The sequence below is a fragment of the Salvelinus alpinus genome, chromosome 25, assembly GCF_045679555.1.
Source record: "Salvelinus alpinus chromosome 25, SLU_Salpinus.1, whole genome shotgun sequence".
NCBI lineage: Eukaryota > Metazoa > Chordata > Actinopteri > Salmoniformes > Salmonidae > Salvelinus > Salvelinus alpinus.
In genome coordinates, this window is record NC_092110.1 from 45,687,856 (window position 1) to 45,700,707 (window position 12,852).

Consider the following 12,852-nt stretch of genomic DNA (forward strand, 5'->3'; position numbering starts at 1 on the left):
CAACACAATGTAACTCCAAGTCAATCACACTTCTGTGAAATCAAACTGTCCACTTAGGAAGCAACACTGATTGACAATAAATGTCACATGCTGTTGTGCAAATGGAATAGACAAAAGGTGGAAATTATAGGCAATTAGCAAGACACCCCCAATAAAGGAGTGGTTCTGCAGGTGGTGACCACAGACCACTTCTCAGTTCCTATGCTTCCTGGCTGATGTTTTGGTCACTTTTGAATGCTGGCGGTGCTTTCACTCTAGTGGTAGCATGAGACAGAGTCTACAACCCACACAAGTGGCTCAGGTAGTGCAGCTCATCCAGGATGGCACATCAATGCAAGCTGTGGCAAAAAGGTTTGCTGTGTCTGTCAGCGTAGTGTCCAGAGCATGGAGGCGCTACCAGGAGACAGGCCAGTACATCAGGAGACGTGGAGGAGGCCGTAGGAGGGCAACAACCCAGCAGCAGGACCGCTACCTCCGCCTTTGTGCAAGGAGGAGCACTGCCAGAGCCCTGCAAAATGACCTCCAGCAGGTCACAAATGTGCATGTGTCTGCTCAAACGGTCAGAAACAGACTCCATGAGGGTGGTATGAGGGCCCGACGTCCACAGGTGGGGGTTGTGCTTACAGCCCAACACCGTGCAGGACGTTTGGCATTTGCCAGAGAACACCAAGATTGGCAAATTCGCCACTGGCGCCCTGTGCTCTTCACAGATGAAAGCAGGTTCACACTGAGCACATGTGACAGACGTGACAGAGTCTGGAGACGCCGTGGAGAACGTTCTGCTGCCTGCAACATCCTCCAGCATGACCGGTTTGGCGGTGGGTCAGTCATGGTGTGGGGTGGCATTTCTTTGGGGGGCCGCACAGCCCTCCATGTGCTCGCCAGAGGTAGCCTGACTGCCATTAGGTACCGAGATGAGATCCTCAGACCCCTTGTGAGACCATATGCTGGTGCGGTTGGCCCTGGGTTCCTCCTAATGCAAGACAATGCTAGACCTCATGTGGCTGGAGTGGGTCAGCAGTTCCTGCAAGAGGAAGGCATTGATGCTATGGACTGGCCCGCCCGTTCCCCAGACCTGAATCCAATTGAGCACATCTGGGACATCATGTCTCGCTCCATCCACCAACGCCACGTTGCACCACAGACTGTCCAGGAGTTGGCGGATGCTTTAGTCCAGGTCTGGGAGGAGATCCCTCAGGAGACCATCCGCCACCTCATCAGGAGCATGCCCAGGCGTTGTAGGGAGGTCATACAGGCACGTGGAGGCCACACACACTACTGAGCCTCATTTTGACTTGTTTTAAGGACATTACATCAAAGTTGGATCAGCCTGTAGTGTGGTTTTCCACTTTAATTTTGAGTGTGACTCCAAATCCAGACCTCCATGGGTTGATACATTTGATTTCCATTGATCATTTTTGTGTGATTTTGTTGTCAGCACATTCAACTATGTAAAGAAAAAAGTATTTAATAAGAATATTTCATTCATTCAGATCTAGGATGTGTTATTTTAGTGTTCCCTTAATTTTTTTGAACAGTGTATAAAAGTTAGTTAACCATGCTAGCAGGAAGAGATAATGAAGTTAGTTAACCAGGCTAGCAGGAATAGATAATGAAGTTAGTTAACCAGGCTAGCAGAAAGAGATAATGAAGTTAGTTAACCAGGCTAGCAGGAAGAGATAATGAAGTTAGTTAACCAGGCTAGCAGGAAGAGATAATGAAGTTAGTTAACCAGGCTAGCAGGACGAGATAATTCACTTAGTTAACCAGGCTAGCAGGAAGAGATAATGAAGTTAGTTAACCATGCTAGCAGGAAGAGATAATGAAGTTAGTTAACCAGGCTAGCAGGAGGAGATAATGAAGTTAGTTAACCAGGCTAGCAGGAAGAGATAATGAAGTTAGTTAACCAGGCTAGCAGGACGAGATAATTCACTTAGTTAACCAGGCTAGCAGGAAGAGATAATGAAGTTAGTTAACCATGCTAGCAGGAAGAGATAATGAAGTTAGTTAACCAGGCTAGCAGGAATAGATAATGAAGTTAGTTAACCAGGCTAGCAGAAAGAGATAATGAAGTTAGTTAACCATGCTAGCAGGAAGAGATAATGAAGTTAGTTAACCAGGCTAGCAGGACGAGATAATGAAGTTAGTTAACCAGGCTAGCAGGAAGAGATAATGAAGTTAGTTAACCAGGCTAGCAGGAAGAGATAATGAAGTTAGTTAACCAGGCTTGTTAGCCTTGACCCCCAACATCTTTGAAGGGCACGGCACAAACGACCCAGAGTTCTGCTGGGTACTGGTCCCGTCTCCATGGTGATACAATTCAAGTTGGACTGAGAAACTGATAAAAGAAAGCTCCTCGGGCCCCAGTGTTTCTCTGTAGTGTCTCATTGGGCCCCAGTGTGTGTCTCTCTGTAGTGTCTCATAGGGCCCCAGTGTCTCTCTCTCTCTCTGTAGTGTCTCATAGGGCCCCAGTGTCTCTCTCTCTCTCTCTCTCTCTCTCTCTCTGTAGTGTCTCATAGGGCCCCAGTGTCTCTCTCTCTGTAGTGTCTCATAGGGCCCCAGTGTCTCTCTCTCTCTCTGTAGTGTCTCATAGGGCCCCAGTGTCTCTCTCTCTCTCTCTCTCTCTCTGTAGTGTCTCATTGGGCCCCAGTGTCTCTCTCTCTCTCTGTAGTGTCTCATTGGGCCCCAGTGTCTCTCTCTCTCTCTGTAGTGTCTCATAGGGCCCCAGTGTCTCTCTCTCTGTAGTGTCTCATCGGGCCCCAGTGTCTCTCTCTCTGTAGTGTCTCATCGGGCCCCAGTGTCTCTCTCTCTGTAGTGTCTCATCAGGCCCCAGTGCTCTCTCTCTCTCTCTCTGTAGTGTCTCATCAGGCCCCAGTGTCTCTCTCTCTCTCTCTCTGTAGTGTCTCATCAGGCCCCAGTGTCTCTCTCTCTCTCTCTCTGTAGTGTCTCATCGGGCCCCAGTGTCTCTCTCTCTCTCTCTCTCTGTAGTGTCTCATCAGGCCCCAGTGTCTCTCTCTCTCTCTCTCTCTCTCTGTAGTGTCTCATCAGGCCCCAGTGTCTCTCTCTCTCTCTCTCTCTCTCTCTCTCTCTCTCTCTCTCTCTCTCTCTCTCTCTCTCTCTCTCTCTCTCTCTCTGTAGTGTCTCATCTGGCCCCAGTGTCTCTCTGTAGTGTCTCATCTGGCCCCAGTGTCTCTCTCTCTGTAGTGTCTCATAGGGCCCCAGTGTCTCTCTCTCTGTAGTGTCTCATCGGGCCCCAGTGTCTCTCTCTGTAGTGTCTCATCGGGCCCCAGTGTCTCTCTGTAGTGTCTCATAGGGCCCCAGTGTCTCTCTCTCTCTGTAGTGTCTCATCGGGCCCCAGTGTCTCTCTGTAGTGTCTCATAGGGCCCCAGTGTCTCTCTCTAGTGTCTCATAGGGCCCCAGTGTCTCTCTCTCTCTGTAGTGTCTCATCGGGCCCCAGTGTCTCTCTCTAGTGTCTCATCTGGCCCCAGTGTCTCTCTCTCTGTAGTGTCTCATCGGGCCCCAGTGTCTCTCTCTAGTGTCTCATCGGGCCCCAGTGTCTCTCTGTAGTGTCTCATAGGGCCCCAGTGTCTCTCTGTAGTGTCTCATAGGGCCCCAGTGTCTCTCTGTAGTGTCTCATCGGGCCCCAGTGTCTATCTCTCTGTAGTGTCTCATAGGGCCCCAGTGTCTCTCTCTCTCTCTCTAGTGTCTCATCTGGCCCCAGTGTCTCTCTGTAGTGTCTCATAGGGCCCCAGTGTCTCTCTGTAGTGTCTCATAGGGCCCCAGTGTCTCTCTCTCTGTAGTGTCTCATAGGGCCCCAGTGTCTCTCTGTAGTGTCTCATCTGGCCCCAGTGTCTCTCTCTCTGTAGTGTCTCATAGGGCCCCAGTGTCTCTCTCTCTGTAGTGTCTCATCGGGCCCCAGTGTCTCTCTCTCTCTGTAGTGTCTCATAGGGCCCCAGTGTCTCTCTCTCTGTAGTGTCTCATCAGGCCCCAGTGTCTCTCTCTCTCTGTAGTGTCTCATCTGGCCCCAGTGTCTCTCTCTCTGTAGTGTCTCATCGGGCCCCAGTGTCTCTCTCTCTCTCTCTCTCTAGTGTCTCATCAGGCCCCAGTGTCTCTCTCTCTCTCTCTCTCTCTAGTGTCTCATAGGGCCCCAGTGTCTCTCTGTAGTGTCTCATCTGGCCCCAGTGTCTCTCTGTAGTGTCTCATCTGGCCCCAGTGTCTCTCTCTCTGTTGTGTCTCATCGGGCCCCAGTGTCTCTCTCTCTCTGTAGTGTCTCATCGGGCCCCAGTGTCTCTCTCTGTAGTGTCTCATCAGGCCCCAGTGTCTCTCTCTGTAGTGTCTCATAGGGCCCCAGTTTCTCTCTCTCTCTCTCTCTGTAGTGTCTCATAGGGCCCCAGTGTCTCTCTCTCTGTAGTGTCTCATCGGGCCCCAGTGTCTCTCTCTCTGTAGTGTCTCATAGGGCCCCAGTGTCTCTCTCTCTCTCTCTTTCTAGTGTCTCATCGGGCCCCAGTGTCTCTCTCTCTGTAGTGTCTCATCGGGCCCCAGTGTCTCTTTCTCTCTGTAGTGTCTCATCGGGCCCCAGTGTCTCTCTCTCTCTGTAGTGTCTCATCGGGCCCCAGTGTCTCTCTCTCTCTGTAGTGTCTCATCGGGCCCCAGTGTCTCTCTCTCTCTCTCTCTGTAGTGTCTCATCGGGCCCCAGTGTCTCTCTCTCTCTCTCTGTAGTGTCTCATCAGGCCCCAGTGTCTCTCTCTCTCTGTAGTGTCTCATCGGGCCCCAGTGTCTCTCTCTCTCTGTAGTGTCTCATTGGGCCCCAGTGTCTCTCTGTAGTGTCTCATCGGGCCCCAGTGTCTCTCTCTCTCTGTAGTGTCTCATCGGGCCCCAGTGTCTCTCTCTCTCTCTAGTGTCTCATCGGGCCCCAGTGTCTCTCTGTAGTGTCTCATTGGACCCCAGTGTCTCTCTCTCTCTCTGTAGTGTCTCATAGGGCCCCAGTGTCTCTCTGTAGTGTCTCATCTGGCCCCAGTGTCTCTCTGTAGTGTCTCATCTGGCCCCAGTGTCTCTCTCTCTGTAGTGTCTCATTGGGCCCCAGTGTCTCTCTCTCTCTCTGTAGTGTCTCATCGGGCCCCAGTGTCTCTCTCTCTCTCTAGTGTCTCATCGGGCCCCAGTGTCTCTCTCTGTAGTGTCTCATCGGGCCCCAGTGTCTCTCTCTGTAGTGTCTCATCAGGCCCCAGTGTCTCTCTCTGTAGTGTCTCATAGGGCCCCGGTTTCTCTCTCTCTCTCTCTCTGTAGTGTCTCATCGGGCCCCAGTGTCTCTCTCTCTGTAGTGTCTCATCGGGCCCCAGTGTCTCTCTCTCTGTAGTGTCTCATAGGGCCCCAGTTTCTCTCTCTCTCTCTCTCTTTAGTGTCTCATCGGGCCCCAGTGTCTCTCTCTCTGTAGTGTCTCATCGGGCCCCAGTGTCTCTTTCTCTCTGTAGTGTCTCATCGGGTCCCAGTGTCTCTCTCTGTAGTGTCTCATCGGGCCCCAGTGTCTCTCTCTGTAGTGTCTCATCGGGCCCCAGTGTCTCTCTCTCTCTCTGTAGTGTCTCATCAGGTCCCAGTGTCTCTCTCTCTCTGTAGTGTCTCATCGGGCCCCAGTGTCTCTCTCTCTGTAGTGTCTCATCGGGCCCCAGTGTCTCTCTCTCTCTGTAGTGTCTCATCGGGCCCCAGTGTCTCTCTGTAGTGTCTCATAGGGCCCCAGTGTCTCTCTCTCTGTATTGTCTCATCGGGCCCCAGTGTGTGTCTCTCTATTGTCTCATCGGGCCCCAGTGTGTCTCTCTGTAGTGTCTCATCGGGCCCCAGTGTGTGTCTCTCTATTGTCTCATCGGGCCCCAGTGTGTCTCTCTGTAGTGTCTCATCGGGCCCCAGTGTGTGTCTCTCTATTGTCTCATCGGGCCCCAGTGTGTCTCTCTGTAGTGTCTCATCGGGCCCCAGTGTGTGTCTCTCTATTGTCTCATCGGGCCCCAGTGTGTCTCTCTGTAGTGTCTCATCGGGCCCCAGTGTGTGTCTCTCTATTGTCTCATCGGGCCCCAGTGTGTCTCTCTGTAGTGTCTCATCGGGCCCCAGTGTGTGTCTCTCTATTGTCTCATCGGGCCCCAGTGTGTCTCTCTGTAGTGTCTCATCGGGCCCCAGTGTGTCTCTCTCTGTAGTGTATCAAAGAGCCCAAACACCAAACCTGTCTCCTGCTGCAGCCAGAATAACATGAAATAGAAGCAGACTGTCTCTCATGTGTTGCTGTCGTTCTACAATATTTGACGTTGTAGCGTTTTATATTATCAACCCCTTTGTCTCCTCATTAGCATACATCATTACACTTGATTAATCAATTTCATCAGTATATTTAAATACCTTCTATTCTCATCCGTCCATCATTCTCTTTCTTACCCCTGTCTTATTTTTCTCTCTCTCTTCCTCCCCTCTTTCACCTCTCTCTTCCTCCCCTCTTTCACCTCTCTCCCCCCCTCTTTCTCTCTCTCCCCCCCTCTTTCTCTCTCTCTCCCCCCCTTTCACCTCTCTCTCCCCCCTCTTTCTCTCTCTCTTCCTCCCCTCTTTCACCTCTCTCTCCCCCCTTTCATCTCTCTCTCCCCCCTTTCATCTCTCTCTCCCCCCTTTCATCTCTCTCCCCCCCTCTTTCTCTCTCTCTTCCCCCCTCTTTCTCTCTCTCTCTCCCCCCTTTCACCTCTCTCTCCTCCCCTCTTTCACCTCTCTCTCCTCCCCTCTTTCACCTCTCTCTTCCTCCCCTCTTTCACCTCTCTCTCCTCCCCTCTTTCACCTCTCTCTTCCTCCCCTCTTTCACCTCTCTCTTCCTCCCCTCTTTCACCTCTCTCTCCTCCCCTCTTTCACCTATCTCTCCCCCCCTCTTTCACCTCTCTCTTCCTCCCCTCTTTCACCTCTCTCTTCCTCCCCTCTTTCACCTCTCTCTCCTCCCCTCTTTCACCTCTCTCTCTCCCCCCTCTTTCACCTCTCTCTCCCCCTCTTTCACCTCTCTCTCCCCCCCTCTTTCACCTCTCTCTTCCTCCCCTCTTTCACCTCTCTCTCCTCCCCTCTTTCACCTCTCTCTCTCCTCCCCTCTTTCACCTCTCTCTCCCCCCCTCTTTCACCTCTCTCTTCCTCCCCTCTTTCACCTCTCTCTTCCCCCCCTCTTTCTCTCTCTCTCTCTCCCCCTTTCACCTCTCTCTCCTCCCCTCTTTCACCTCTCTCTCCCCCTCTTTCACCTCTCTCTCCCCCCCTCTTTCACCTCTCTCTCCCCCCCTCTTTCACCTCTCTCTCCCCCCTCTTTCACCTCTCTCTCCCCCCCTCTTTCACCTCTCTCGCCCCCCTCTTTCACCTCTCTCTCTCTCCCCCTCTTTCACCTCTCTCTCCCCCTCTCTCCCCCTCTTTCACCTCTCTCTCCCCCCTCTTTCACCTCTCTCTCCCCCCCTCTTTCACCTCTCTCTCCCCCCTCTTTCACCTCTCTCTCTCCCCCCCTCTTTCACCTCTCTCTTCCTCCCCTCTTTCACCTCTCTCTCCCCCCCCCTCTTTCACCTCTCTCTCCCCCCTCTTTCACCTCTCTCTTCCTCCCCTCTTTCACCTCTCTCTCCTCCCCTCTTTCATCTCTCTCTCCCCCCTCTTTCACCTCTCTCTCCCCCCTCTTTCACCTCTCTTCCCCCCCCCCTTTCACCTCTCTCCCCCCCTCTTTCACCTCTCTCTCCCCCCTTTCACCTCTCTCCCCCCTCTTTCACCTCTCTCTCCCCCCCTCTTTCACCTCTCTCTCCCCCCTCTTTCACCTCTCCCCCCCCTCTTTCACCTCTCTCTCCTCCCCTCTTTCACCTCTCTCCCCCCCTCTTTCACCTCTCTCCCCCTCTTTCACCTCTCTCTCCCCCCTCTTTCACCTCTCTCTCCCCCTCTTTCACCTCTCTCTCCCCCCTTTCACCTCTCTCTCCTCCCCTCTTTCACCTCTCTCCCCCCCTCTTTCACCTCTCTCTCCCCCCTTTCACCTCTCTCTCCCCCCTTTCACCTCTCTCCCCCCTCTTTCACCTCTCTCTCCCCCCCTCTTTCACCTCTCTCTCCCCCCCTCTTTCACCTCTCTCTCCCCCCCTCTTTCACCTCTCCCTCCTCCCCTCTTTCACCTCTCTCCCCCCCTCTTTCACCTCTCTCCCCCCTCTTTCACCTCTCTCTCCCCCCTCTTTCACCTCTCTCTCCCCCCTCTTTCACCTCTCTCTCCCCCCTTTCACATCTCTCTCCTCCCCTCTTTCACCTCTCTCCTCCCCTCTTTCACCTCTCTCCCCCCTTTCACCTCTCTCCCCCTCTTTCACATCTCTCTCCTCCCCTCTTTCACCTCTCTCCTCCCCTCTTTCACCTCTCTCTCCCCCCCTCTTTCACCTCTCTCTCCCCCCCTCTTTCACCTCTCTCCCCCCCTCTTTCACCTCTCTCCCCCCTCTTTCACCTCTCTCTCCCCCCTCTTTCACCTCTCTCTCCCCCTCTTTCACCTCTCTCTCCCCCCTCTTTCACCTCTCTCTCCCCCCTTTCACATCTCTCTCCCCCCTCTTTCACCTCTCTCCTCCCCTCTTTCACCTCTCTCCCCCCTTTCACCTCTCTCCCCCTCTTTCACATCTCTCTCCTCCCCTCTTTCACCTCTCCCCCCCTCTTTCACCTCTCTCCCCCTCTTTCACCTCTCTCCCCCTCTTTCACCTCTCTCCCCCCCCTTTCATCTCTCTCTCCCCCTCTTTCACCTCTCTCCCCCTCTTTCACCTCTCTCCCCCCTTTCATCTCTCTCCCCCCTCTTTCACCTCTCTCTCCCCCCCTCTTTCACCTCTCTCCCCCCCTCTTTCACCTCTCTCTCCCCCCTCTTTCACCTCTCTCTCCCTCCCCTCTTTCACCTCTCTCCCCCCCTCTTTCACCTCTCTCCCCCTCCCCCCTTTCACCTCTCTCCCCCTCCCCCCTTTCACATCTCTCTCCTCCCCTCTTTCACCTCTCTCCTCCCCTCTTTCACCTCTCTCTCCCCCCCTCTTTCACCTCTCTCCCCCTCTTTCACCTCTCTCCCCCTCTTTCACCTCTCTCCCCCCTTTCATCTCTCTCCCCCCCTCTTTCACCTCTCTCCCCCCTCTTTCACCTCTCTCTCCCCCCTCTTTCACCTCTCTCTCTCCCCCCTCTTTCACCTCTCCCCCCCCCTCTTTCACCTCTCTCTCCTCCCCTCTTTCACCTCTCTCCCCCCCTCTTTCACCTCTCTCCCCCCCTCTTTCACCTCTCTCTCCCCCTCTTTCACCTCTCTCTCCCCCCTCTTTCACCTCTCTCTCCCCCCTTTCACATCTCTCTCCTCCCCTCTTTCACCTCTCTCCCCCCTTTCACCTCTCTCCCCCTCTTTCACATCTCTCTCCTCCCCTCTTTCACCTCTCTCCTCCCCTCTTTCACCTCTCTCTCCCCCCTCTTTCACCTCTCTCCCCCTCTTTCACCTCTCTCCCCCTCTTTCACCTCTCTCCCCCCCCTTTCATCTCTCTCCCCCCCTCTTTCACCTCTCTCCCCCCTCTTTCACCTCTCTCTCCCCCCTCTTTCACCTCTCTCCCCCCTCTTTCACCTCTCTTTCACCTCTCTCTCCCCCCCTCTTTCACCTCTCTCTCCCCCCTCTTTCACCTCTCTCTCCCCCCTCTTTCACCTCTCTCTCCCCCCCTCTTTCACCTCTCTCTCCCTCCCCTCTTTCACCTCTCTCCCCCCCTCTTTCACCTCTCTCCCCCTCCCCCCTTTCACATCTCTCTCCCTCCCCCCTTTCACATCTCTCTCCCTCCCCTCTTTCACCTCTCTCCCCCCCCTCTTTCACCTCTCTCCCCCCCCCTCTTTCACCTCTCTCCCCCCCTCCCCAGTGTGAACACGTGTCCTAACAACTGTTCTGGCCGAGGGGAGTGTCGTGTGGGGAACTCAACAGCTGCTGTTTGTTGTGACTGTGAATCCAACTGGAAGGGCGAGGCCTGTGATGTCCCTTACTGCCTGTCAGACTGTGGTTGGCCTGCCAGGGGACACTGCCTTCAGGACACAAAGACATGTCGATGCCAGCCTGGGTGGCAAGGTGGGCACCGTCTCTATCTAACTTAAAGGATCGTGTTCAGTAATAATTTCGGAGTTTGTATGCTTATCGATCAGCGCTCTTACCCTCAGCCTGTTATTGACCTCTGATTGTGTTCTACGTATAAGAGACTCATCACATTATAAATGACCTTCTACCTACAGTTGATGTCGGGAAGTTTACACACACTTAGGTTGGAGTCATTAAAACTTGTTTTTCAACCACTCAAACAATTCTTGTTAACAAACTATAGTTTTGGCAAGTCGGGTAGGACATCTACTTTGTGTATGACACAAGTCATTTTTCCTACAATTGTTTACAGACAGATTATTTCACTTATAAGTCACTGTATCACAATTCCAGTGGGTCAGAAGTTTACATACACTAAGTTGACTGTGCCTTTAAACAGCTTGGAAAATTTCAGAAAATGATGTCATGGCTTTAGAAGCTTCTGATAGGCTAATTGACATCATTTGAGTCAATTGGAGGTGTACCTGTGGATGTATTTCAAGGCCTACCTTCAAACTCAATGCCTCTTTGCTTGACATCATGGGAAAATCAAAAGAAATCAGCCAAGACCTCAGAAATAAAATTGTAGACCTCCACAAGTCTGGTTCATCCTTGGGAGCAATTTCCAAATGCCTGAAGGTACCACGTTCATCTGTACAAACAATAGTACGCAAGTATAAACACCATGGTACCACGCAGCCGTCATACCGCTCAGGAAGAAGACACATTCTGTCTCCTAGAGATGAACGTACTTTGGTGCCCAAAGTGCAAATCAATCTCAGAACAACAGCAAAGGACCATGTGAAGATATTGGAGGAAACAGGCACAAAAGTATCTATATCCACAGTAAAACCAGTCCTATATCGGCATAACCTGAAAGGCCGCTCAGCAAGGAAGAAGCCACTGCTCCAAAACCGCCATATAAAAGTCAGACTACGGTTTGCAACTGCATGGGGACAAAGATCGTACTTTTTGGAGAAATGGCCTCTGGTCTGATGACACAAAAATAGAACTGTTTGGCCATAATGACCATCGTTTTATTTGGAGGAAAAAGGGGGAGGCTTGCAAGCCGAAGAACACCATCCCAACCGTGAAGCACGGGGGTGGCAGCATCATGTTGTGGGGGTGCTTTGCTGCAGGAGGGACTGGTGCACTTCACAAAATAGATGGCATCGTGAGGAAGGAAAATGATGTGGATATATTGAAGCAACATCTCAAGACATCAATCAGGAAGTTAAAGCTTGGTCGCAAATGGGTCTTCCAAATGGACAATGACCCCAAGCATACTTCCAAAGTTGTGGCAAAATGGCTTAAGGACATCAAAGTCAAGGTATTGGAGTGGCCATCACAAAGCCCTGACCTGATCCAATTGACTCAAATGATGTCAATTAGCCTATCAGAAGCTTCTAAAGCCATGACATCATTTTCTGGAATTTTCCAAGCTGTTTAAAGGCACAGTCAACTCAGTGTATGTAAACTTCTGGCCCACTTTAATTGTGATACAGTGAATTATAAGTGAAATAATCTGTCTGCAAACAATTGTTGGAAAAATGACTTGTGTCATGCACAAAGTAGATGTCTAACCAACTTGCCAAAACTATAGTTTGTTAACAAGAAATTTGTGGAGTGGTTGAAAAACAAGTTTTAATGACTCCAACCTAAGTGTATGTAAACTACTATGACTACAACTGCATGTTTATTTTTTAAATATGATGTATGGTCTATGTAAGTGATAGTCTGCATATAACCAGGCTAGTCGTGGAGACCTCATCCATCTTCTCTTCCCCATCAGGTCCAGACTGCTCTCTGTCCGTCCCAGCCAACTCCTCGTTCTGGCAACGGGAGGAGTACCCCGAGCCAGGTCTGGCCAGGGCTTCCCACAAGGCTGTAGTGGACCAGGGGATCATGTGGGTCGTCGGGGGTTACGTCTTCAACTCCTCAGACTACCAGATGATTACAGCGTAAGTATTGTAGCAGCTACTCTTCCTGGGGTTTATTATGGATCCCCATTAGTTCCTGCCAAGGCAGCAGCTACTCTTCCTGGGGTTTATTATGGATCCCCATTAGTTCCTGCCAAGGCAGCAGCTACTCTTCCTGTGGTTTATTATGGATCCTCATTAGTTCCTGTCAAGACAGCAGCTACTCTTCCTGGGGTTTATTATGGATCCCCATTAGTTCCTGCCAAGGCAGCAGCTACTCTTCCTGGGGTTTATTATGGATCCCCATTAGTTCCTGTCAAGGCAGCAGCTACTCTTCCTGGGGTTTATTATGGATCCACGTTAGTTCCTGCCAAGGCAGCAGCTACTCTTCCTGGGGTTTATTATGGATCCCCATTAGTTCCTGCCAAGGCAGCAGCTACTCTTCCTGGGGTTTATTATGGATCCCCATTAGTTCCTGCCAAGGCAGCAGCTACTCTTCCTGGGGTTTATTATGGATTCCATTAGTTCCTGCCAAGGCAGCAGCTACTCTTCCTGGGGTTTATTATGGATCCCCATTAGTTCCTGCCAAGGCAGCAGCTACTCTTCCTGGGGTTTATTATGGATCCCCATTAGTTCCTGCCAAGGCAGCAGCTACTCTTCCTGGGGTTTATTATGGATTCCATTAGTTCCTGCCAAGGCAGCAGCTACTCTTCCTGGGGTTTATTATGGATCCCCATTAGTTCCTGCCAAGGCAGCAGCTACTCTTCCTGGGGTTTATTATGGATCCCCATTAGTTCCTGCCAAGGCAGCAGCTACTCTTCCTGGGGTTTATTATGGATCCCCATTAGTTCCTGCCAA

General features: G+C 51.9%; 1 protein-coding gene across 5 annotated transcripts in view; it reads left to right on the forward strand.

Moving 5' to 3' along the window:
• Positions 1-12,852, forward strand: part of LOC139554034 (attractin-like) — a 233,635-nt gene that overhangs the window by 23,334 nt on the left and 197,449 nt on the right. For all 5 annotated transcript variants that reach the window (XM_071366930.1, XM_071366934.1, XM_071366931.1 and 2 more), the window contains exons 5-6: positions 9,867-10,069; positions 11,868-12,036. In XM_071366930.1, coding sequence (XP_071223031.1) covers positions 9,867-10,069; positions 11,868-12,036 — 372 coding nt within the window. The remainder of the gene's footprint in view (positions 1-9,866; positions 10,070-11,867; positions 12,037-12,852) is intronic.